Genomic DNA, 27,856 nt, shown 5'->3' on the forward strand with positions numbered 1-27,856 from the left:
ACTCCTATCTTCCTCAATGCCCATGTCACTACTTCGCGTGGAACCCTATGAATGCTTTCTCCAGATCAACAAACCCAAGAAACAACTTCTTTCTCTTCTCCAAGTACTTCTCCTGCAACTGCCTTACAATAAAAAGCGCATCTGTCGTTCCTCTTCTTGGCATAAATCCAAACTGCATTTCTTCGAACTCTCATTTTCTCAGCATTTCTCATTTTCTCAGCATTTCTCATTTTCTCAGCATTTCTCAGAGAACCAAAATCTCGAACGCCAGGTGTGAGTATATGAATGAATGATCGTTTTAAGGCCATTTTCCCCGCCAGAGCAGGGGTTAGCCTTGCGGGCCCCATGACAATCATGGTTCCTTGGTTGAGGCAATGTTTTTATGGCCGGATGCCCTTCCTGGCGCCAACCCTTAGTCGCCTCTTACGATGCGCAGGGATACAGTGTACCTATTCTAAACCGGGGTACACACCGGGATCATTCATCCCAGCAAGCTGGTACTCAATTTGCCGACCTCGGAAGGATGACAGGCTGAGTCAACCCCCCCTGGTGTTAATTTAACGATCGACCGGGATTCGAACCCAGGATCCTTGGATCCCAAGCCGGCACCCCAACCGCTAAGCCAACACCAGGTGTGAGTGACCCATTCAAATTGGGTACTCACTCGTTGTTTTGATTGAGGGCTGACTTACCAAAAAAGTGTTGGTACCAAAACTTCATCATCACATTCATGCACTTTTAAAGTTCCTCATACATTCCAATTTGTGCATGCAACACCAACACCAATTTTGCTATTGTTTTGGATAATTGAATACAGCTATGATAAAACACACACACGCGCGCACAAAAACACACACACACACACAAACACACACACACACACACACACACACACACACACACACACACACACACACACACACACACACACACACCTCCTTTTTTCTTTCTGTTCCTCAGAATTCTGTCTCTCTCTTACACAGACACAGACACAGACACAGACACACACACACACAAACACAAATCTATACACACGCACACCTTTGCGCCTTGTTTCAATAAAATGTACAAAAATAGGAAACATTTTCTCCTCATTCGGGAAAATTAGTTTCCAACATGCACATACACATGAAGCACAGGAGACTCAATAAAAATGTGAGACACACCGCATGCTTTCATTCACGTTCCTTCCTGATTTTCCATCTTGTATAATGTCAATTATTAGTGAAACTATAAGTCAAAGTATGACGACTGTGATCGGTAAACACTCCACTTGAACCCAGCCAGTTTTAAAATTTACATATTTTTCTTCCTCCTGGTGACTGGTTGAGAAGAGTGATGGAAATGAATGTAGAAGGAAGTAGAGGACGGGGAAGACCGAGAAAGACTTGGCTAAAGATGGTGGAAGAAGAAATGCGGGCAAGGGGGTTAACAAGGAGAGATGCAGAAAATAGGGCAAAATGGAGAAGATTGTCACGGGGATCGCAAGGCTAACCCCCGCTCTAGCAGGGAAAATGGCCTTAAAATGCATGTTGATGTTCTTCCTCCTATTTTCCTTCTTATTTACATTTTGTTACATTATTTCCAGATTTTATTGTTGTATCTTCTGTTGTAGCTTAATAATAACATTATTGCTTACTTATAGTTATGTTATATGCATTATAGCGCAAAAGCACCAAATTACATTTTCTTTATGGAACCGTGTGAAAATGTGTGGAACAGCACAATGTTATTTGCATTGGTTTCTATTACATCTGCACAGCTGATCACATGGGCCAGCGGAATGAAACTGGGCAATATAGTGGTGTTCTGGTCTGTGTGTGTAGGGGGTATGTAGCAAATGAAAATTGAGATAGGCCTATCTATAGAAGGGGAAGAGAGAATACCACTGAGGTTGAAAATTGTTGGAAGGAAAAAAAACGAAAGAGCATAGGAAAAAAAAAGAAGAAGTGTTTGGGCAGAGGGTGGAAAACGTGCATGAAGTGAGAGGGGGTTTCAAACTACTGCCTCATTCACAAATTAAATATGTGGACTGCTCCTAACATAACTTGTCTTGCTGCATGGGGAGAGTCAAAAAGTGACAGAAGCAAAAATATCACTTCTATTCCAATGACGTCAGGAAAATGACCCACCAATGGGAATAATGTGTGACAATAGAAAGTACATACATAAGCACTAAAATCTATGCAGGACCATTCTTTCTTAGATGTGGGAAACATTATATTTCCCACTTGTAGTTTCTCGTAGAAAATTTTAAAATCCCAAATTCTAGCATGTTGATTTACCAAGGATGCCTTCTGATGCGTTTCTTGGGGGTGTTCGCGTGTTGGAAAGGTAGGCTGGAGGGGCAGCGCTGCCTCGTGCAAATCCAGAACCCGGCTGCATCCCGAGGCATGGCTCAGCAGGCGACGGTGAAGGATAGCCCTGCTAGGAGGCAGAGGATAAACCGGAGGTCTAAGTCACATCCCATTAGGTAAGCTGAGAGCCTACACCAAAGAGTGAAGAATCAGGTTAACCTGTTTGGCATTCCCATCTGAGCACACAGCTCATGATGCTAGGGTCCGAGGTACATTTCCTATTTCGTCCATTGTACAAGTGTCCTAGTTCTGCAAAGTTCTCCATAAGCCTTAGATCACAGTTGGAAAAGATGCTCGACATCGAAAATGTTTTAAAAATACATTTAAACTGAAGCAAGTTCATTATGGAGAAGAGGAAGAATTACAATCACGTGATTACGGAATCAGACGTCTTTCGACACAGCATGGCTCTATCTGCAATGCAGGCATTAAACTGTTGTGATGCAGTAAAATAAACAAAATAAATGTTACACAATGCCTTCATCCAAACACCCATGTATTGCCACCCATATATTGCTGGCAGGTATTTCAACAGAAAGCCTTTTAGGTCACAGAATTGTTAAAACAGCAACAATTTTCTCCAAATCACCGCATGCCTTCTACCAATGCACGATGTTAAAACTCAATGTCCAATATTTAGCACCAAAGTCGCTTCGAAATAAACACAACTGAATACGAACAAAGTTTGTGACGTATACAAAGTTACTGGCCCAAAGTTTTGAAGTTTGCTATTATCTGGGGAAAAGCGTCTGGTGCAGGGAATAGTACCAGACGTTCGTGTGAGGCCATGGTCCCATAGGCTCCGGCTTGAGTCATGTGACTGGTGGCTGCAGTTCCCAGCATGCCATTTCCGTAGCCCGTTTGGCTGATGCCATTGGCCGAGCTCCAGAGGTCGGGAGAAGTGTGCGAGCCGTCTGCAGAAACCAGACAGCGGCTTTAATTGCCGGAGAAGGGGAGAGGTGCGGGTGAAGTGGGACTGAGGGAGGCCTGGCAGGGGCCTGGAAGGGAAATGAAGGATACGAGCGAGTGCAGAGCGGACACCACGCCTAGACACAGCTGACCAAACAAAAACAGCAGACTTAACCAACCGAGAGAGAGGGTTCGTGTGTGCACACAAAGTCGAGCCATTTCCTTCTAACCGGAGGTAACAAGTGGGGAAAAGTTTTTTTTATTTTAACTAAGGCAAATTTATTAAAACAATTGGCTTTTCCTTAAAACCCTGAGGAAAGTCTTACCTTGCATACAATTCAAATTTTTTATTTAAAAAAATAATTGTCATGAACAATGTTTGAATTTGTATTGCATGCATCCAAGGCAGGTTTGAACCTGTAGTCATGGCGTGGGGGTGGAGGAATGGAACAGCAGGAGGTGGGAGAAGTTTTTTTTGTTGTTGAAAAGGACAGTCGCAAACTATAAATATTAATTAGCATTGATAATCAGACACGTAGTCATCGAAGAAAAGAAGAAAACAAAAAAAAGACGATATAGCTGAATAGGTACACTCTTGAGGAATATTACTCCTGGTGCTGCTTCCTCGAAAAGGAAGGTACATGGGGTGTTCGAAAAGTTCTACAAACGGGATACTTCAAATAATCCGACAAATAAAGGCTCTTTCTGTATTTTCTAATAATAAACCATTAGATAGGACGAGAAAGAGAGCATACAAATGTATTTTACTTATATATGTATGCTTCCTAATACATTCTTCAGGCATGTCTTGGATTATCGTGAGTATTTAATTGTTAGACTTTTCAAACGGGGAATGCAAAATTGCATCTCGCTTCCTGTTAATCAACCAAACAATAAAAGAGGATAAAAGTTCCAAAATACAGTCAAGCATAACGAAACAACAAAACTATATTTGGAAAAAATAATTGTCTCCAATATATCCGGGCGGTGGTGTTTGTGGAAAAGGCATCTCAAATTCACATCCCATCCCTCCCAGCTTAAAAGAAACAACCCCAAAATCCTTGTGGTTACTTTCAATTGTTGCTTTGATAGAGGAACGGGATTCTCTGTGTGCCGCACTTGTAGTTGGGGATTCAAATGAGTTTGTGAAAGCGTGCAATTTTGTTGATGCAATCAAGCAGCTCGCTTTCTCAACATGGAGAACTACTCCAACTGATGGTAACTTTCATTAATTCCGTAAGGCTCGCAACAAGTGTGTGTCCATCCTGAGGCATTCCAGAAAACATCATCTTACAAACCTCAAGGACGAACTCTCCAACTAGTCTCTTTCCTTCAGCTAGTCTCCTTTTGTCAGGGAGGCACCTTGTTAAGCCTGTCTCTGGTGTATGCTCCCCCTATATCTTATCCATCACCTCAAACGGCAGTTATGCAGACTCTACCTGAGAAGAGGCAGAATGCCTAAACTTTTCCAATTACAAGTCAAGTTATGGAATCCATTATTGCTTCTGATATCAAGTCTTTCCTGTTTTCAAATAGTCTCTCGGACCATTCGTTTGATCAGTTTGAATTCTGTTCCAGTCAAAACTCTGGACATGATTTTGCTCTCTCAACAATGGCCGAAGGCCCTAATTCTCTATCAAGAGGTAAGGACCGTCTCCCTGGACATATATCAGGCAATCGACACAATTTGGCATCCTTGCTTGCCTAGCTCTCCATCTGTGGCATAGAAGGCCACTTTAATTCCTGGATTTCTGATTTCCTCTGCTTATGCAGACAATGTGTTGCCACCAATGGAACCATCTCTTCCCCTCTCCCATTGTAGGCTAGAGTTCCCCAAGGCAGTGTTTTGGGCCCAGTATTGTTCCTCATCTATATTAATGATCTTTCTAACACTCTAGAAAACCCTCTCTTCCTTTTTGCAGAGGACTCCACATTGTGTCGTATAATAGCCCATACCTCTGCTCGGCAGACAGCAGTTGTGTCGCTCTCTGCTAACTTGGAAGTGAATAGACTCTGGTCTGATAAATAGAACATGTTGTTCAATCCCCAAAAATCACAGTCTCACTCTATCACACCAGACTGATAGTCAAACGAACCCTCCTATCTATTTCCTTGGTGATCCACTGGACGAGGTTCAGTCTCTTGAACTTCTAGGCCTCATTGTCAGCCATGACCTTTCCTCGGCTGAGCACACACCAAAGCTGGCCTCCAAGGCCTCCGTCGATCCAAGTCTTTCCTTGGACAATCAGAGTTACTCAGTCTACAAAGCTTTTGTCTATAGCTCTATAGAGCACTGCTCTTTTCTATGGGCTGGCACCCCAGCATAACATATATCCCTCCTGGATGCTGTATAATCTAAAGCTCTCAAAATTATTGGGACCCGTGATGAGGCTGGAGCACAGAGTCTGTTGCTGCCACGTCGGAGGCAGGTCGGTGGTCTCTCTGTTTTCTACTGTATTTTCTCCAATAATGCTCCCTCTGCTCTCAGTTCTCTGACCTTCTCTATCTACTTCAGGATGCACGCGATCTTCCAGTAACTACATCCCGATTAAACTTCCAAATCCAGGCTTGATGCATACCTCAACTCTTTTACACCTCACTTCTCTCATTTATGGAACCACCTTCCAGAGACTGTTCTGTCTCACTCTTCCCTCCAGAGCTTCAAGCAAGCAGTGCACCACCATCTTTTGTCATCCCCAATTCTGACCCATCATCATTATTATTACCCCCATTAACCTTTCCTAACCCAAAGCTCTTACGTGCTAATTTAAATGCTTCCTCTCTCAGTTTCCTGTTCGTTCATTCCTTTAACATTGAACCCACTGCTAGTTCTACCATGCTCTTCCATCAGCCTCGTTCCTGTAAATGAAATTATAAAAATAAACAAGCAGTCGTTGTTTGACCATGTCCTGATCCACCAAGGTTACAGTGAATGAAGCATTGTGCGGATTCCAACAAGACTTACCGGTATGTAGCAAGGCACACTTGTTCAATAGTTTGCTTTCTAGGAATCAACGTGTCAAAGTTGTTATTTATATCTTGGAATTTGAGATAATGCAAATGGACAAGAGAAAAAAAAACAAAAAACTTTTTTTGGGAGGCATCCACATTTTGAAACAAACATTTTTGCCCATATATTTGTTGCGCTCTTCCCTGGACTAAACAAAACTTACCAAATTCTTCACAATCAGGTTGCGTTAGCAACAAGGCATCCAGTGCATTTCATGTTTAAGATTCTCAGGCCAGGACAATTACAAGGTATTCAAAAATATGCATTCGTTTAAAGCCAAATACATGATCAACCTATGTATGGCGAGATAACCCAAGCTATGCCCACATGATCGTGGACCTTTCAAAACAAGCGCTCCCACATACCTTGCATGTAATAGGGGGTCGGGAACATGCCGGCAGCCGCCGGCTTGGCCTGGAAGCCTGGAGATTCACGACTGCAGTCGGAGCCGACACTTGTTGAGGTACCATACACCTGCTGCTACGTTTGGTAGATATATAGATATTGATAGATATGAAAGGGAAAGATGGGAAGCAAAAAAAAAAAAAAAGGATTTAAAATGGGCAGTGGACATAATAGAATGTTTCACAAGTTGCATATGCAAGAGACCGCAGCCCATAAGGTTCATTGCAAAGTATAAAACTACCGGTACATGTCGACAAGAAAACTCTACCAGTTCATTTTGCTTTGCATCAAGTTGTTGAAAAGATAAGAAACAGAATATTCACAGTATGCTGGTAGGGTACAGCTCAATTGCCTCTTATTAACCCCTGCTTCATGAAGATGAAAAACAGATCCTTAATAATGCCTTCAAGATTGTCGTGCAATTTATATCGAGAAGTAGGTCTTCACGTAAAGAAAGAGACTTTTTAAGTTTTGAGAGGTATAGGCACATTACTAGCGCATTAACATATTTGAATATGTTGGAACTGAACGGCAGGAAAATATGCACAAAGTTTTGCATTTCCACATCCACATGGTGAAGCAGAATAACCCTCCAAGGATCGAGCTTTGGATTCCTACTACACAGATCACTCCGAGAATCTGCTAAAGTCATCGAGGCTCATTAGTCGGGCAGGAAAAAGCTTGCCACCTTGACTCTACATCATTAAAGAAAAAGAAATCGGACAAGGAACAGTGATGGCCAGGCGGGGAGAAGGTTAGGGGTGGGAGGTGTAACATTTCCCAGGCATTCGTTTCCAATCCACGAGAGTGCATGCCGACTTAAATCATTGCAGACGCTGAAACTATACGGGAACCGTATAGCTTGATCTCAAAAGCTATGCCCTGTGGCCTAAGGGCTCCAGGTGCCTCTTCCCTCGCACAAGCCCCGCAAATGCAGACGCGCCAAATCGGCACAAGCATGCAATGGCTGAAAGCAAAATTTCCAACAGAACCTGCAAACCAGGCTGGAGAACCTGCTGTAGCAGCAACAAAAGGCCCTTTCGCGACGAGCTGGGCCTGCAGCAACTTAGTCCCGAGACGGCGGCTGTGGTGCATAGAGGGAAATTCGCGCCAAAAAGCAGCTAATGACAGCCAGATGCTGCGACCCATAGCATGGCTACTAACCCCCACACCCCTACTCCCACACCTTCCCCGCTACAGCACCTCCTCACATACACCACAGTCTGACCCTACCCTCACATCACCAACCAGCATATGGCTACCTACCAGGTGATGATTCCAGAAACTCTCTTGGACCATAAGGGAAGTAAATCAATTTCTCATTGAATACAATGGGCCCGTGAAAGAAGTGGAACATAGTATTCCCATACAAATCCCATGATGCTGTTGTGGTTAAGTTGTGGTGTGTTAAATGTTGAGGTGTTAAAAAAAAAAAAGGGGGGGGAAAAAATACAAAAAATGGCAGCACTTCCCTGTCTCAACAAGACCTTCCCTAAAGCCATGATATTCTCTCTGTTGCCAATTCCAAGAAAAACCCCAATTGCCGCCTTTGCCGAAGCGATTAGGATGAGCAAAGGAACACACCCGCACGCGAATTTTCCCAGTTCCTCCCTCTCTTTGGTGCTCCCTGCCCCACCACACTTGCAACCCTACCCCTTTCAACACTCCACCGACCAAAGAAACGACCAGAGAAAAACTTCACGCCAAGTCCATGAATACACATTGCATCGTGCAACCGTACGCTCAACGCCAGCAAAAACCATCGTCTGGAGACCAGATTGCAAAAGACAGCATGCTGGATGTTCATTTACCCTGTCTGAAGCAGCTACGGATAGCCAGCTTGTTCACTGTGACAAAGCACCAAATAACTTTCCTCCACAGCAGACTGCACATTTCATAACCATTTCAAATTTGGCAGGCAACAAGCACTCATCAAACCGCTGCCATGGGACCAGAGAGTAGCACCAACGAACTGGAACCTGATTTTTTTTTTTTTTTTCAAAAGGAGCATATAAATTAAAAATATTTTGCTTTCTACATTTCATCGTGGTCAGATTGCCATGCACATACGAACCAAGGTGCCAGTTTTCAACGACAATATGATGCGAAGCGTGTTCATAAAATAAAAATCAAGAAATCATGAAATCAATCATTAAATCATAAAATACATTGTGAGTGCACCTGTTTACTGATAAAAGGTAGACAACTGTTTAAGGTATGCAGAATAAAATTTTACATATGTGGCTAAAATTAAGAATTAAAAAAAAATCAGGTGCTCAGAAAATAGTGTTTAAAAGTATATGCAACTAGAGAGTTCATAGAACACCTTGCAGTCTTGAGAAACAAGGACATGGGCAGAGTCTTTTAAAATCCTGTTCAAAAACTCAGGACGCTCTATATTTACAACAAACTGTGATTCTTGTTGAATCTCAATGTGCCCCAACGTTGAGAGAGCGAGTGGAAAATTTGATCTGTCGTGACGACGCAAAATGGCGTAATATTGTGTCCAAGTACTGCTAAGTGGAAGGTTTGTAAAAGTGCCAATAAAGCGATTTGTGCTCTACAGTGGTCAAGTACATAATTCAACAGAAATAAAATAAAAATTGTAAAGGCTGCAAAAAAAAAAAATGGAATTTTACTGCCGTTGATGGACCATCTTTTACACCACCTTATCAAACACGTTATATTAGTTATTCGTGCCTATTACCTGTGTCCTTTATGGCATACTTAAAAACAAGTTTCCTGTTTGGAATGATTTTCAATTATGTTTGACTGCTAGACAACAACAACAACAACAACAACAACAACAACAACAACAGGCATTTTGAGCGCCATTTTCCCTGCTAGAGCGGGCGTTAGCCTTGCGGTCCCCAAGCCAATCTTCTCCATTTTGCCCTATTTTCTGCATCTCCCCTTGTTAACCCCCTTGCCCGCATTTCTTCTTCCACCATGTCTTTCTTGGTCTTCCCAGTCCTCTACTTCCTTCTACATTCATTTCATCACTCTTCTCAACCAGTCACTTTCATCCTTCCTCAACACATGACTAAACCATCTCAACCTGTTTCTCTTCACAGCATCCATCACAGGCTCTATTCCCATCATCTTTCACAATTCATCATTTGTCTTCCTCTCTCTCAACGATACTCCGCACATCCGTCGAACCATTCGCATTTCCACCCTTTCCAGCCTTCGTTGCTGCTCTACGTTCATTACCCATGTCTCGCTCCCATAAATCATAACACTTCTCACACATGCAGCATACATCTTTCCCTTCAGCTTCAACGACACTCCCCTCCTCGTCAGCATGCCACTCAGTTCCCGAAACTTCTTCCATGCACATCTCACTCTAGCAACCGTTGCCAAGTCTGATCCACCTTTTCCAGGCTAACCCGAACAACTCTAGACAGGCAAAGTAAAAAAATCGCACCCGTGTCCGAAGGAAGCAGTTCATTTTGGCATTTTAAATATGAAATAGGCAAAGCCTAGAAATGAATTAAACCCATTAGAATTACCATTTAGAACCCCTTAGAATTACCCTTTAGAATTACCATTTACAATTACCCTTTAGAACCCATGAGAATTACCCTTTAAAATTACCCATTATTAGAATTACCCTTTAGAGTTTAGAATTACCATTGAGAACCTTTTAGAATTACGATTTAGAACCCCTCAGAATTACCCTTTAGAATCCCTTAGAATTCTCTTGAATTACCCTTTAGAACATTTTAGAATTAAGCACAATGGGTTAGAGAGGTTCTTATTCTTCATTTTAATGGTTGGATGGAAGGAAGGACAGATGGCTGTCCGTTTGTCCGTTCGTGGTTACACTGATTGGCTGGTGTGGGGAATGCAATTGGCTCCTGGCTAAATTGTATCATGTATCGTATAGGTTTATTAAAAGCTAGTATTCAAAATCTGATTCCATATTTCACAATTGGAACTTATAGGCTAAATAATTACGTAAATGTTTTGAGTGAAATCAGAACAAAATTAGGAAAAAGCGACTTTGAAAAATTTAAATAATTAAATAATAGGCTCCATGAGACGTGAGGTAAAGTGGCTCACAAATTCTTTTTTTTTTTATTACCTCCGCCACCAAAGGTGGATGGAGGTTATGTTTTCACCCATGTCTGTTTGTCTGTATGTCTGTCTGTTTGTTTGTGAACAAAATATCTCTGCTCGAATTTTTAAAGTGATTCTTCACCATTGGGAGATGGGGGCCAAAACGATGCATACAGTCACGTGAAAAAGTAAGTACACCCCCATGTAAAGTTTTGACTTTTTCAACATACAGCTATTTGTTCTTCATTTCAACAATATTGATAGATAAAGGTGATATAATATAACAAATATCATGAAACATTTACATTTTGTAGTCCATTGTATAATTTAAATAAACATAAATGCAAATTTCACGTAAAGAAAAAGTAAGTACACCCCTACATTTATCACTACTTCAAATACCTAAAATTAGAATCAGGTGCACCAGCTCAAGTGCAAATGATTAGAACATCGTTAGAGAGGATCTTGGAGGAACCTGTCTTATTTAAACCTCAGACATTTAGTTTGGTTTGCTTTTTGTTGTTGAAGTGTGCGGCATCACCATGCCTCGATCAAAAGAGCTCTCTGAGGCCTTCAGAAAGAAGGTTATAGATGCCTACGAGTCTGGGAAGGGATTTAAAAAGATCTCCAAACAATTTGAAATCAATCATTCGACTGTCCGGAAGATCATCTACAAGTGGAGAAGATTCCAAACAACTGCCAACTTGTTCAGGCCAGGCCGCCCCAGCAAGTTCAGCCTGAGAGCAGACCGCAACATGCTGAAAGAAGTCTCTAAGAACCCCAGAATGTCATCACGGGGCCTACAGGTAGCTCTTGCCACTGTTGATGTCAAAGTGCACGAGTCTACCATTAGAAATAGGCTGCACAAATTTGATCTACATGGGAGGTGTGCCAGGAGGAAACCTTTGCTGTCCAGAAAGAACATCAGGGCAAGACTAAAGTTTGCCAATGAACACCTCGGCAAAGACCAGCCCTTCTGGAACAATGTGCTCTGGACAGATGAGTCAAAGGTAGAGCTATTTGGCCACAGTACCACAAGACATGTTTGGCGAAAACCAAAGACAGCATTTGACCACAAGAACCTGATACCAAATGTAAAGCATGGTGGTGGAAATATTATGGTTTGGGGCAGCTTTGCTGCATCAGGGCCTGGGCAGCTCACCATCATAGAATCCACTATGAATTCTTCATTGTACCAGAGGGTGCTTGAGGATAATGTGAGGCCATCTGTCGGAAAGTTGAAGCTCAACCGAAGGTGGACCTTGCAACATGACAATGACCCTAAACATACCAGTAAATCCACCAAGGAATGGCTGAAAAGAAAGAAATGGAGGGTTTTGGAATGGCCAAGTCAAAGCCCGGATCTAAATCCCATCGAGATGTTGTGGGGGGATTTGAAACGAGCTGTGCATGCAAGAAACCCCTCAAACATCGCACAGCTGAAAGAATTCTGCATGGAGGAGTCGGCAAATATTTCTCCCAGTCGATGTCAGAGACTGGTAGACAGTTATAAGAAACGCCTACTTGAGGTTGTTTCTGCCAAAGGGGGCAATACCACCTATTAGAGCCAAGGGTGTACTTACTTTTTCCACATGCGAAATTTGCATTTATGTTTATTTAAATTATACAATGGACTACAAAATGTAAATGTTTCATGATATTTGTTATATTATATCACCTTTATCTATCAATATTGTTGAAATGAAGATCAAATAGCTGTATGTTGAAATATGTTGAAAAAGTCAAAACTTTACATGGGGTGTACTTACTTTTTCACATGACTGTAGCAGGATATCTCAAAAAGTTATGGATGGATTTGGACGAAACTTGTTGGACAGGTTGTGTGTGTGCAAAGAAGAATCGATTCAATTTTGGTGAAGATCTGAATATGGATTCGGATATGAGACGTATTTAATTTTTTAAGTGATTCTTCACCATTGAGTGATATGGCCAAACAGGCGGAGGTATGCTCTCTACTGAGTGTCGTTCTAGTTACTCTCGCCAGGGAGTAATGCATTCGATCGTGTCCGTCCATGTGTGTGTGTGTTCGTGTGTTTGTGAGCAAGATATCTGGAAAAGTTCTGAACGGATTTGGATGAAAGTTGGTGGGATGATTGCCCTTGGGATAAGGAAGAATTGATTAGTTTTTGGTGAAGCTCAGGATATTATTCCGGATCCAGGAATTTTTTGAAGGATGTTTTACCATTGGAAGATAGATTCCAACTTGACCCACGGCGGGAGTATGCGCTCTACTGAGTGGCGTTCTAGTTTTAATGGTAATTATTACCTCCGCCACCAAAGGTGGATGGAGGTTATGTTTTCAACCGTATGTCTGTTTGTGAACAATATATCTCAAAAAGATGTGAACGGATTTGGACGAAATTAGGCAGAGATGTAGCGTATGTCACAAGGACGAAATGATTAGATTTTGGTGAAGATCCGGATTCGGATCCGGCTAGTAGAATTTTTAAAGTGATTCTTCACCATTGGGAGATAGGGCCAAAAACGATATGGAGCAGGATATCTCAAAAAGTTGTGGACGGATGATTTTGATTAAATGTGATTCTGTATTGTGATTTTCTGGTCTAATCTGGGATACAAAACGCAAACTGTCCACCTGGCGGAAGTATGCTCTCCACTGAGTGCCATTCTAGTTGTATGTCTGATTTTATTTTACACCATCCAGGGACATCGGTCGCAATCTTTTTGGATTCGGATTCTACTTTTATTATACATTTTTAAAGTAGTATAGGAATACATACAACATTGAATCGCAGTTTGATTATTAAAATGCGTTAAAGTACGACCTCTGGGGTACCCACACTCGCTTTTAAAGTCGAGTTCTAATCCGGACCATGCTATAAGCTATCATCCTGGTGTTTCACATACTGGTGAATCATCAATGTGTGGCGTCCCTTCGATGGACATTAAACTGGCTCCTCGGTTTGTCTTCTCATGATCATGACCCCAGCCCCGTCTTCCAACATTAGTTGGTGGATGTTAAAAATCCCCACGGTGTCCTTCACAAAGAGTGGGTGAGCTATCGCTGGCATCGTTTACGTTTACAATGGATAGAGTATGGACATGTCGAGACTAGAGAGCAGGATGTGAGGGGAGGGAGAGAAGAGTGGGAGGGAGAGAAGAGTGGGAAAGAGGCGGGGGAGTGGGGGATGGAGCGGGATGTGAGGGGAGGGAGTGGGAGAGAGACAGGGGAGTGGGGGACGGGGCAGGATGTGAGGGGAGTGAGAGGGGAGTGGGGAATGGAGTGGGATGTGAGGGGAGGGAGAGGGGAGTGTGGGAGAGACAGGGGAGTGGGAGCGGGATGTGAGGGGAGGGAGAAGGGAGTGGGAGGGAGATGGGAGCGTGGGAGAGGCAGGGGAGTTGGGGAGAGGCAGGGGAGTGGGGGAGGGAATGGGATGTGAGGGGAGGCAGAAGAGCGGAGCAGAGACGGGAGTGGGGGAGGGAGCAGGATGTGAGAGGAGTGGGGGAGAGAGGGGAATGGGGAGGGGACAGGGCATTGGAAGGGGGGGAGAATATGGAGGAGAGAGATGAGAGGGACAGGGGAGAGGGGGGGAAGAGAGAGTAGGGGAGGGAGAAAAGAGGGGGGTAGAGGAGAAGGAGAGGGAGAGGGAGAGGGAGAGGGAGAGGGAGAGAGAGAGAGAGAGAGAGAGAGAGAGAGGAGGAGGGGGATACCTTTGTTAGCTTTTCCCGTCACTTGGGACAGGTACTCTTCCTAGTAGCCAAATATTGAAGTGGCTTCACCGCTTAAAAATTCTCACTTCTCTGTGTGCATGTGTGATCATGACGAGATTCCGTACAATTTGCCAAAACTCAGCTAAACTGCAGGTTTGTGTTCCGATTTGTGTTCTGCAGCGTTCAAAATATTAAATTCAATTGAAATTAGGTTGATCCTCAATCATAAAACTGACGTCTGTAAGCAGGACAGACAAAGTGAACCAATTGCTTCACCCATATTTTCGCTGCGTGCGCGCGGGGTAGAAATGGAAGCATGGGGATTGAATCATGATGCAACGCTGTATAAAATCATGTCCACAAAGAACCACAAGATCTTGGTCTCTTTGGATACTTATCCCATGTGGAAATCTCACCCTGGAGGAACAATTCATTTCAGTTGAAGGTCACCTTTCCTTTCCTGTCTGAATTCCCCTTCCTTGTGAGTGGATAATCCTTTTTTAAGTTAAGTCGTATGCTGTGACTTTTGGTACCATGAACTGTTAATGTCAGAAGAAGATACCAAGCACCCTTCGTATGTTTTTTTTCTTTTCCAGAAGCCATGACAAAGCACAACTGTACAGCGAAATGTCCATCCCGGGAAATGGTGGCTTGATAGTAAGGACAAACTGAGAACGGCGAGAGTAAAAAGAAAAAAACCTCTTCCTGAGGCAACGACATAAAAGGTTGGCCAAAGAAGCAAACTTCATAGCACGTGCCCTTGCTCATCCCATTGCTCGATGGGCACCAACAAGCTGTCTAATCTACCTGGATGCATTTATCGGTGGTGCAAATGTTTTTCTGGAACAACTCTCCAAATCCATCACAGAGATATCCCATATATATCTCAATGGATTTTCATCTCCTCTAATCTCCTAATTAAAGGAAGGTTTTGATGGAAATAAATGGCAGACTCAGCTAAAAGATGAACATGCACACAGCGTGTGCACTTCGCTATTCAGAACTTACAACTCTTGAAGAAAGTTCCTTTTATCGTTCGAATACATCTGCTCAAAATCAACTCATCATGCTGCATCTTGCTGCCACTTTTATCACAGATGCTCCACTACCGTTTACTCCATGCAGTACCACACCTCGTACCCAGACAGTATTTTCTGTATCAATGAGAGCATTAAGGAAGTGTATGTGCAATGGATGACAACGGGGTGCGAGATAGTGCTGATACGAAGAGAAAAACCTTTTTCTCTTCAAAGTTTAACTTGCAAGAAGGAGGGTTTTGTACTTTGCAGAGTTTTTCTTTTTACATGTATCAGAGCTCAATAATTTTAAATATGCCCAAGTTGATATCTGCCAGTGTTGCTGGAAGCTGAGCAGAAGCTGAAAGGCCCAAAACTGATGGGGGCAGAAGCAAATTGGTGAAAAGACCCTGAAAAAGAGTTGCCACTGTTTTTGGCAGTACAACTCTGGGTCACATGTGAAACTAAACATTTTTGAGTGCATTGCCAAGTAGGAAGGAGTTTATACACGTAAGAGTAAACAAAAGGAAACAAGGATTTTGCCTATCTGATGATATCTGTGCCCCATAAATGTAACCAGGTAGCAATGGCACCAAGCATGAAGGAGTCTATCCAACCTGAATAATCCCAATCACAGACACGTTTTCCAGGCCAAGTGAGCATTCCATTCCCAATGTGTATCAACTGAAGTAAGCAAGATCATAACCTCAATATATATTGCATTATCATGCATATCTACAAGGAAGACCCCCAGCTGAGGTCGCATAAAGCCAGTACGTCCCTTGAATGGCCTTCTATAACATGTGGATTCAATACACCGATGGTCCACGTCCTGTCAAGTGCTCCAACTTGCACACACCTTGAACACTTTGCAGATGCAATTTGACTTGATGAATGAGACATCTCAGAGAATAGTGAAGATTCCTGAAACATAGTCTTCTCAGGATTCCTCAACACCTCTGTCTGTTGCAGTGTCCTCAGAAAATTTGTTTGTAGCAAAGGGCAACGATCTTCTGAATGGGGGCATCTCATGACGATCTACACGTATGGCGCAACAATTGTATTTTCAACTTTTTTTTTGAGATTGTCATAATTCGTTTGTATAATTTCACCTCTAAGAGAGGAGTGCCATAAATAAGTGGACAAAATACGAGGAAAAACATACCAAGTCGGCTGTGATTGTTCTCATCTTACAACAAATATAATTAAATGTGAACATTTTGTGAAATTACACACATTCTAAACCGAGCTGATATCATTCAATGAAGGCATAATACCGTGTACAAGTTATGTAAATAGGACCAACATATACTCTGTGGTCAACAGGAACAAACCAAACAGTCACCATAACGAGTGGCAGGAGATGCTTTCATTGGAAAGAAAGGAAGGGGAGAGGGGAGGCGGGGAGCAAGGGGAGAGGGGAGGCAGGGAGCAAGGCGAGCAAGGGGAGAGGGGAGGCGGGGGGTTGGGAGGGGGGCGGTTGATAAGGAGTTAAACTTGCTCTTTTAAAACAAACCAAGTTCATCAAAATGACAACTTCATTGAGTCTGAAAACTTGCTTTGCATACACAGTATTATAAATTCATAAGTTAACATTGAGAGAAACAACAATCTGGAGTGCCAACCATGTAAAAACGTTTTGTTTGGCTTTAAAGGGTAAGCTTGTAAGCACTTTTTGTTCGGTTTGAAAGCAGAATGAAAACAGTGTGATTATAACTCGCTTGGCGGTTTTCTTTAAAAAAAAGAAAAAGAAAAAATTATGAAAAAAGGAAAGCAATAAGTAGACGAATAACACAAAATTTGATGATCACCTATAAAACATAGCAAAAGTAGAGATGGTGAAAACAGAGGAATGGTTCAAGAGTAATGCCATGCACAATTGAACACAGACGGCAGGGAAAAGCGAGCCCGGGGACAGGTGGAAGGTAGGGAAAAGCGAGCCCAAGGGCAGGTGAAAGGCTGGGAAAAGCGAGCCCAGGGACAGGTGGAAGGCAGGGAAAAGGGAGCCCGGGGACAGGCGGAAGGCAGGGAAAAGCAAGCCCAGGGACAGGCGGAAGGCAGGGAAAAGCAAGCCCGGGACAGGTGGAAGGCAGGGAAAAGGGAGCCCAGGGACAGGCAGAAGGCAGGGAAAAGCAAGCCCAGGGACAGGCGGAAGGCAGGGAAAAGGGAGCCCGGGGACAGGAGGAAGGCAGGGAAAAGCGAGCCCAGGGACAGGTGGAAGGCAGGGAAAACCGAGCCCAGGGACAGGCGGAAGGCAGGGAAAAGGGAGCCCGGGGACAGGCGGAAGGCAGGGAAAAGCAAGCCCAGGGACAGGCGGAAAGCAGGGAAAAGCAAGCCCGGGGACAGGTGGAAGGCAGGGAAAAGGGAGCCCGGGGACAGGCAGAAGGCAGGGGAAAGCGAGCCCAGGGACAGGCGGAAGGCAGGGAAAAGCGAGCCCAGGGACAGGCGGGAGGCAGGGAAAAGGGAGCCTGGGTACAGGCGGAAGGCAGGGAAAAGCGAGCCCGGGGACAGGTGGAAGGCAGGGAAAAGCAAGCCCGGGGACAGGTGGAAGGCAGGGAAAAGGGAGCCCGGGGAGAGGCAGAAGGCAGGGAAAGGCGGAAGACAGGGAAAAGTGAGCCCAGGGACAGGCGGAAGGCAGGGAAAAGGGAGCCTGGGGACAGGCGGAAGGCAGGGAAAAGCAAGCCCAGGGACAGGCGGGAGGCAGGGAAGAGCAAGCCCAGGGATACGCAGAAGGCAGGGAAAAGTGAGCCCAGGGGCATGTGAATGGCAAGGAAAACTGAGCCTGGGGGCAGGTGGATAGCAGGAAAAGTGAGCCCGGATGGGGATTGGTGGCAGCAACAAGTGAGCTTGGGGATGGGTGGGCAGCAGGGACAAGCAATCCCTGGAGCGGGCATGCAGCAGCGACAAGTGAGCTCTGGTGCAGGCAGGCGGTAGCGACGAGAGCCTGGGTGTGGGCCTACGGCAACGACAAGTGAGCTCAGGTGTGGGTGTGTGGCAGCAAAAAGTGAATCATGACATGGGAGTGAGGGGAGGGCTTTAGCAACAAGCAAGTCTTTGGCACAGGCATGCGGCAGCAATAAGCAAGTGTCAGTCCAGTGCAGGTGGACAGCGGTGCTAAGTGAGCACAGGCTGTGGGAAAAAGTGAGCCGAGGTGTAGAAAATGGAGCCTGGGCAAGGAGCAGGGGGATAAGGGAGAAGCAAGCCTGGGTGTTTGGCCAAATGGCATGGACAAATGAGAACAGGCGCAGAGGTGGGCAGCGGTGACAAAGGAGCCTACGTGTAGGCAGGTGTAGTGAACCCAGGTTTGAGAGGGCAACAGAGAAAGTCAAAGGTGAAATAGAAAATGAAAACGAGGAACTCACACTTGTGGCAAATAAGTACTGAAATAACTAGGCCACTCAAAGTTTATTTTGAAGATCACTGTTTCTACAGAATTCTTGCATATTTTTATTGCAAACGGAAATGCACTCTTTTTAATGCACAGCTTTTGATCACCTGTACTCGCTCTCTGTCTCTCTTTCTCCAAAGAACCATTTCATTTGGATTTTTTTTTTGGCCAGAGAAAGAAAGAACTCTTTCATGGTGTTTCTCACATCATGAGACAGAGCCAAGCAAAATAAACAACGAGGTCACAAAGCATTACGGCTATTTCCACATCCGGGCAAAATTGCAAACAGGCACGTTTCCTTTCCTGCACTGTTACATAGGCTCTTGGGCCTTAAGACAAGACACAACTTATTATTAAGCTTTGTCTTGGTAGTGATGTCCAAAATAAGTTTACAATCTGCTACATAGGAATAAACAATCATCATTATAGTTTTGATAAGCTTCCAGCTGCATGACATATGGGTTATGCTTTCTATGACTAAGCCTACATCTTATTAGGTGGGAAAAAACACACAGACACACACACACACCACACACACACACCACACACACACACACACACACACACACACACACACACACACACTTGTTCAAAGTGTCTCAACAACACGAGTTTCAACACACCAAAGGTTGTTCTCACACCAAACATGGCTTATCCCACCGCAGTCTTGGACCTATGTAGGACTACCTCGGGATGTCGAGTAACATGCTGAAATGTGATCACAAATGCTACGTCTCTCAAATATGTCCACATCGCTCCAAAAGGAGTCACCGTGTGTCTGCAAGCAATTCAATATGACGGCCAATTTGTCCACTTCTCATCAAAGGACCATGAAATCTTCACTCAAACAGCTGGCATGCCACTTCGGTGACAACAGATACAGTCTCGAGGTCAACATGCGGTCAAAGCAGCATTCCTACACACAAATGCACACCTTGGGAGCGATGCAGCCTGCATGATACTGCCACTTACCGCCTTGCCGTAATAGTAGACCAGAGGATTACTTCCCATATCAGGTGCAGGATAAGCACAGTACATAGCTCACCGAGGAGTAGGAAAGCAGACAGCGAGGGAGGGAGAGGCAAGAGATAGACGAGAGATAGACGAGAACAATACACTCCTGGGCAAGATCGTTTCCTCTGCATCAAAGCATGCCCGTGTTTGGCTAGTCCCACCCGACACGGCATCTACAGCACATGGCTCCGAAAACCGCGGCAACGATGTATCGTTGAAAGGCCGCTTGCGGGGAGGAAGGGGAAGGAGATGGAGTGGGGGGAAGGGGGGGGAGGGCCTTTGAGTGGGTGGGTCGTGCTGCTGTCATTCCAAAGAGACTAGCTAGAATAACATGTGTAACTATGCACAAGTACACCCAAACAAATGCTAGAAACAAGTAATATCGATTCATTTGTGGGATGGAAACATTACTCAAAAGCAGCAGCGCAGTTTTGTTCTTAACCCGGAGCAATTGTAGATAAACTTTTTATTTTATTTCACTGCTTTGAGAAAGTTGCTTAAACCACACATTTGTAACAAACCTCGTCAAAAATGCAAAACGACAAAATTGATTACGTTGGAAGGAAAAGAACGATAGCTGCTACAATTGTAAACTTTTCATTGGTGCTTACGCACAACATAGCTGGCTTTCATGAAAAGGTCCCTTCACTTGCATGCTGCACGTCTCAAAACATGTCATGAAACCGTCCTCAATGAGGCTTTTTGCACAAAATAGCGAATCAGGGACAGTTTACAAGAAGTGCTAGCATCCAATGCGTTTCAGAGAGAATGGAAAAAAATAGGAGGGGCCAAAGTGAAGGAGTGGGGTGAGTCCTGCACGGAGTGGGAGGTGGCAGGGGGGCATCGGAGGAACCCGATAGGATTGCAGCCGCAAGAGGAGTGCGGAGGCAGCGGAAGAGAAGGGGAGCGGGATGGGAATAATATGACTGCGGAGCAAGTGGGGTGATGGGTGGCGAGGGAAATGGCAAGTATTCGGGTGGAGGAAGCGGGGGAGGAGTGATGAGCACCATAAAAGAAGCAACGTCAGCCATGGATTGCTCCAGTTTTGTGAAGAACTGCGGAACAGGTGTAATGCAAAAAACGGGTCGAAAGTCACAAGAACCGGTAAGTTTTCAACAGGCCACATGAGGGACATCGAAACTGGCCAAAAGCTTCACACCTACACCAGCCAATGGGAGATTCAATCCACCAACATGGATGAATTTTTAACGTTTTTCATTTGCTCTTTTGGTCAATGCCTTCCCTTCTTAAATACGGTCCACAGTGATCAACACTACTGGACAAAATGCATTTTGAAAAGTTCCGCTCCCATTTAATGGCCTATCACTGTAGTTATCAAGATAAATAGCATCAGCTTCTAATAAATGGCAGGCAAGAGAAAAGTCACAAGTAGATTTATTTTTTAATTCGCCTTTCTGGAATACCAAGATAACCATGTGAGCCAAAAGGTGTGCCAGTCCAGATTTTAACTCTTATGGCCAAGCTTTGTCGTTATTTACTTAATCTGTCTCATTCCACGAGCATCAAATGTATTAAAATGCAGTTGGTTCAGCAAGTGTCACGCTTTTCCAGGATTCTAACCTGACGTATCGCTGACAGCAATCGAGTTATTGGAGACTTGTTTGGAAGCCGGGGCAGAAGAAGCAAAACCTAAAGCTATCATGACCAGATGGATGCTGTCTCATTCATGGAGACATGCATCTCATACAAGAAACTACTGAGAAGGAACACCCGTTTCCACCGCAAGATGAAAAGGAAAGTGGTGCCGACGAACTGCAAGGAACGACGACTAGGGAACAGCTGGTGCTTCGCCGTGTGGGGGAAGGAAAGGGTGCTGTTGGGATGCTGGGAGGGGAGGGAGGGAAAGAGGGAGCTATGAGATTATCCAGGGATGGGATGGAACACTGGGCCGATGAACCATCGATGTGATCTGCCCCCAGAGGGCAGCAGATCAGGAAAGACTATTCTCATTCTCTTCGCTTGACGGTCCCAGCACATCATGCACGCACAAGGTTTCGCTTTGCCGTATTCCCACCTCTCCGTCACGCTCTCTCTTAGCACTCAATCTTCCAGTCTCTCTTCTTCCAAAATCCAATGCTCATCTGCCCAACCCCGCCTGACTCCTCCACCCCCTCCCCATCTCAGTTCCATCCCTTCCAAATCACCTTGCCTCCCAAATTCTTAGACCAGCAACATGACTCTTCAGCCAGCCACCCACGTTGCTGATGTCGTCATTGATGCATTCTCCGCTGGCAAAAGGTATCAACCGGCAGGGCATGTGCATTGGCCAAAGAGAAAAAATAATATACGAGGAGAACCCAAATCTTTCAAGAAAAGTTCTGTTGGGATGCTGATGCATCACCAACGATATTCATCTCGGTCAATCATGCGAGACAAGATGATATGAAGCAAAATATTGTTTTCCTTACCTTGTTGATATTACGGTATAATTTTGTAGACAAACTCTAACTTCCAATTACGTTTGCAGGAATACAGTAAAGTTGGCTTTCAAATACCACATGCTTTTCACAGCGAATCAATGACCCACAAAGCAAAGGCAAGACACAGCTGCTTTCACATAAGTTACTGAAAAATGCCCTGAAGTTGCATTTGCTGCTTCTGTTTGCATTTTTGCAATTAAAGATACAAAATGTAAAAACACGATAAAGATCAAATCGAGCAATTCTCAGTTTTAGACATTTATCTTCTACTTAATATGCCTCCACAAGGGGACATACATTATTACATAAATAACAAGAAAGAGCCATTAGAGATTGCAGACCCTCGCCAGGACATGTTTTTTTTTTTTTAAGGCTTTTGTGTTAAAACAAACATGGCGGCCGAACCACGCGACCGATGACGTCATTATTTTTTTCTCCACCAATTTATCCCTAGATGATGCTCAAGAAATTTCATCTTCATCAGATGAAGTTTTGTACTTGTCGAATTATGACATCATAATGGAGGCACCTTTGACATCATTAACATAACATGTTATTCCCCATGGAGAGCTCTTTACAATGAACCATGTCTCAATGTTTTCTATGCAGCGCTTTCAGAGATATAGAGGTGCAAAGTTTTTCGGTTTTTCAAAGATGGCGACCGTACCACGTGACCTATGATGTCATAAATATCATTTTAAAAAATTATACAGGAGGAGGCGCAGCTATGGTGAAAATTTCCTGTCAATCGGACCAAAGGTTGCAGAGAAAATCATATTTATTCTGTATGGACAAACAGACAAACAGATAGACAGACAAACAAGCAGACAGACAGACAAACAGACAGACAGACAAACAGACAGACAGACAAACAGACAGACAGACAGACAGACAGACAGACAAACAGACAGACAGACAAACAGACAAACAGACAGACAGACAGACAAACAGACAGACAGACAAACAGACAAACAGACAGACAGACAAACAGACAAACAGACAGACAAACAGACAGACAGACAAACAGACAGACAGACAGACAGACAAACAGACAGACAAACAGAAAGACAGACAGAAAGACAGACAGAAAGACAGACAGAAAGACAGACAGAAAGACAGACAGAAAGACAGACAGAAAGACAGACAGAAAGACAGACAGAAAGACAGACAGTCTCAAATGCAATACCCTCTACTCTGGCGAGGGTGACAAGAAGGAGTAATCAGAGATTGCAGACCCTTACAAGGATTTGTTTTGTGTGGTGTGTTTTGTGTCCCAAATAAATGGAAGGGTGTACTCAATGAAAGATCGTTGATTACAAATGAAAGGTCTAAATGGTCTAGTTGTAAATGTGTTACGGTCATATGTTTGAAAAGTTGTAAATGTCAAATGGTCTGATGGTCTAAAGGTTGAAAGGTAGAAATATCTGAAAAGATCGAAATGGGTCTAAAAGGATTGAAATGGTCTAAAGACTCCAAAGTGTCTAAAGGGTCTTAAAAAGTCGAAGGGGTCCAAAGGGTGTAATTTAAGGTCTAAAGGGTCTTAAAACGTCTAAAATGGTATAAATGTCAGGGTAGTAAAAGGTCTGAAACGTGTGAAAGTCTAACGGTCTGTCTAAAGGGTAGAAAGGAGTCTAAGGGTCTTCAGGATTCTAAAGGGTTCAAGAGGATCGAAAGGGTCTTAGAGGTCTAAGGGTTCCAAAGGGTGTAACAGGGTCTATAGGATCTTAGGGGTCCAAGGGGTCTCAGGGGCTTTAAATGGTCTTAGGATTCTGGAGGGTGTTAGGGGAACACACGGGTCCTAGCGGGTCTAAAGGGCCCAAGGGATCTTAAAGGGTGTTAGCGTTATATGGGGATTTAGGGGTCTCAAAGGGTCTGAGGGTTCTTAGCCATATCAAGGGTCTTGGGGATCTAAAACCTCGAAGTGGTTTTAGGGGTCTCAAATGGTCTTAGGGTTCTAAAGGCTCTAGGGAGCATTTAGGGGTCTTAATGTGTGGTCTTAATGTGTCTTACGGTTGCAAAAGATCTTTGGGGTCTTAGGGCTCTAAAGGGTAAAATGTAATTAATACGCATACTCATTCTGCATGGACAAACAGACAAAAAGAAGCACAAACTGACCCAAATGCAAAACCCTAAACTCTGGTGAAGGTAACTAGAATGACACTTGGTAGAGTGCACACCTCCACCAGCTTTAACAGTTTACATTTTGTATCCCACTTGCAGGCTGGATTTGCATCCGGAACTGAATCACAATCTAATCGGCTTGTTCTTGTCACCTACCAAACTCATCCACCAAATTTTGTCATAACCTGTTCACAAGTTTTGAAATACCTTGCTATATAATGGTTTTGGTCCCATCTTTCACTGGTGAAGAATCACTTAGAAAATTAAAACATTATTGGATCCGGATCTTCTCCAGAATCGAATCAATTCGTCCATGTGACACTTTTTTTTTGGCCAATCAAAATCTTTTTTGGCCCTCTATCAATGAAGAAGAATCACTGAAAATTCTAAAATCCTGATCCGGATTTTCACCAAAATCGAATCAATTCGTCCTTGTCACGCACATAACCTGCTCAAGTTTCGTCCGAATCCATCCATAACTTTCAGAGACATCTTGCTCCACATCGTTTTTAGCCCTATCGCTCAATGGTGAAGAATCACTTTAAAAACATTATAAAATTATCGTATCCGGATTGTCACCAAAATCGAATCAATTGGTTATTGGCAGACACCCAACCTGTCCACAAAATTTTGTGTGAATCTGTCCACAACTTTTTAAGACATTGTGCTATATATAATTTATGGCCACATCACTCAATGTTGAAGAATCACTTTAAAAAATTCTCAGATCCGGATCCAGATATTCATCAAAATTTTATAACTTCGTTTTTGTTCCACATAACCTGTCCACCAAATGTTGTCCGAATCAGTCCATAACATTTTGAGATATCCAGCTCATTGACAAACAGCCATGGGTGAAAACATAACCTCCGTCAACCTTTGTGGCGGAAGTAAATATATCTTTTTTTTATTTGGTTCCAGGGTCACAGGATAAATTATACTCGGTTATGCATCAATTAAATAAAAGCAGAAACTTTTGTCCGTGTGTGCATGTGTGTGTTATGTCCACTAAGTTGATCAATCATCAGGTCCTTCCACGATGGCATGCTTGCTCGTGTGAGGGACAGTTAATGCACTTCTGAGTCATTTCCTGTTACCAAGAGCACAAAGCAAGGCGGTGTCCTAGCTCCCCTATTATTTAGCATTGTGTTTTCCTCTGTGCTTCCTGATGGATTCGACGATTGCACCCGGGGAGTGATGATCCAGTTTCGCACTGACGGTAGTGTCTTTAATTTGCAGCATCTGAAGGCCAAGTCCAGAATCACAGAAATGTTGCTCTGTGATCTACTTTTCGCTGATGACTGCGCACTATTCAGTCATAATCTCGAAGATATGCAATTTATTGTCAACTCCTTTGTGTAATGTGCTCGTCGCTATGGCCTTACAATTAGCCTCAAGAAGACCAAAGCTATGCTTCAGCCAAGACCAGAAGGTGGGTATACCGTCCCATCCATTACCATTGATGACATGCCACTCAAAGTTGTAGATAAGTTCTGCTACCTTGTAGGTGTCCTCTCTCAAAATGCATTTATTGATGACGAAGTAACGTCAAGACTCGTAAAACATGTTTGTCCTTTAGATTGACAAATCGGCTTTGGCATGAACGTGGCATTCGCCTGGACACCAAGATCAGTGTCTATCATGCCGATGTCTTAACGACACTCCTGTATGGATGCAAATCTTGGGCACCCTATCGTCGCCATATCAAACGCCTTGATCAATTCCATATGAGATGCCTTCGTAAGATTCTTGGAATTACCCGATGAGACATAATACCAAACACCGAAATCCTAGACCACTGTCATATCCAAGGAATTGAATATTTCCTGATGTAAGGCCAGCTTTGCTGATCAGGACACCTCACACCCATGGAAGACCATAAGTCTGGACCAGATCCCAAGAGTGCTTTTCTATGGACAACTTAAATTTCGTAAACAGTCACGTAGTGGACAAAGAAAGTGCGAAAAGGACGTCCTTAAGCATACACTGAAGTCTTGGTCCGAGGTGACAACTCGAATGGCACATCAGGCCACAAACAGGTCAGCTTGGCGTAACATTTGCCGTAAAGGCCTGGACCACTTTCAATGTGGGAGACTTGCTATCGAGAGACAACGGAGGCAAGAAAGGAAAACCTGCCAACGTCCATCACTGCAAAGGACCAGTCTATACCTGTGATGTTTGTAGTAGATGCTGTGGGTCCCGCATTGGACTGTCCAGTCATCGCGCAAAGCACAATGCTTAGTGAGAATGCCAACAAAGGAAAGAAATTCGTCGAACTCACACCATCATTGTCCACTCTCACCACTCGATAATGTTATTACCAGGAAAAGGTAGGAACTCGACACCTCTCATCCACTGATATCTCTCACGTTTCCTATACTAATACACCCACTCCCTACGGGAGCAACAGGAGGGGTCATGTTATTATCCTCTCTCTGGTATATGGATTACAGTAGATCCAAGCTCATATAATGCCTCAAGAATGTTGGGTTTCCTCCCTTTCAGTTTAGTGTTAAACACCATAGTGTCTTTAAAAAGTTAATCATACATGTTTGTGGTTTACAATATTTTTACTTCCGGTAGGGATGCCCCCACAAAACACCATGATAAGATAGTTACACACATCAACAAGACACTTGTCCAAGGAGGAAAATACCCTTGGGGAGGGGGATTTTTATATTGTATTTGTGTTGTAATAACGTAACATTGGTATTAATATTGTTTCGCAATATTATTAATATTATGCTATTATCAATAATGTTATTATTACTTTAGTAATTAGAAGCGGCCTTGGGAAAACGCCACGATTAGCTATCTTAACATGGATATACACCTCAACACAGATTTCGCCAAAGACGGACAACCCCTTTGGGAGGAGGGCCAATAAAGTTGCTACAACCTCCACCATGTCTGTCCTCCTCCTGCCAAGTCCCCCTGTCAAGTTTGGTTGAGATTGGAAAAGTAACAACTGAATGTATCGGGTTAAAAAAAAGTCAGACAGACAGACACTAAATTGCGTATTTTAGTATGCACTTGCACTATGTCAGGTGTACAGTATAAAATTGCAAGTCGTCTCCACAGCTGCCTTGTAGTACCATCTCCCACCACCAATGAGCGGCGCTATATACGGTATACATTAACAGTGAGAATTTGCGTCGTCCTTCCCTTCCAAACACCCACGACAATTTTTATTAAATGCCGAAATTCTTTCCTGACACACCTCAAGTATTTAAACTCATTCCATCCAGCGGTTTAGCAATGGTTTGTTTAGCAAATTCCAACAGGCTGATTGGCCGCGATCGCGTGCTTGATTCACACCTAAATTAACTGGCGGAAGCGGAGACCTCTCGTCAAATCCCCATCCGGCGGGTATGTCAGTCTTACAGACCCGTGACCATTACAGTATGTTTCCCTCACAAAACTACAAGTGGCTTGCATGA

At 43.7% G+C, this 27,856-nt stretch overlaps 1 protein-coding gene across 15 annotated transcripts in view; it reads right to left on the reverse strand.

The window, feature by feature from the left end:
- Window positions 1-27,856, reverse strand: part of LOC137431315 (transcription factor 12) — a 263,317-nt gene that overhangs the window by 135,250 nt on the left and 100,211 nt on the right. For 5 of the 15 annotated variants that reach the window (XM_078781849.1, XM_078781842.1, XM_078781848.1 and 2 more), the window contains 3 exons: window positions 6,642-6,756; window positions 3,126-3,271; window positions 2,286-2,427 (listed from right to left, as the gene is read on the reverse strand). In XM_078781849.1, the coding sequence (XP_078637975.1) occupies window positions 2,286-2,427; window positions 3,126-3,271; window positions 6,642-6,756 (403 nt within the window). The remainder of the gene's footprint in view (window positions 1-2,285; window positions 2,428-3,125; window positions 3,272-6,641; window positions 6,757-27,856) is intronic. The other 10 variants (XM_078781852.1, XM_078781845.1, XM_078781850.1 and 7 more) reach the window with 3 other exon arrangements.

The sequence above is a fragment of the Myxine glutinosa genome, chromosome 7 (genome assembly GCF_964187855.1).
Source record: "Myxine glutinosa chromosome 7, kmMyxGlut1.1, whole genome shotgun sequence".
NCBI lineage: Eukaryota > Metazoa > Chordata > Myxini > Myxiniformes > Myxinidae > Myxine > Myxine glutinosa.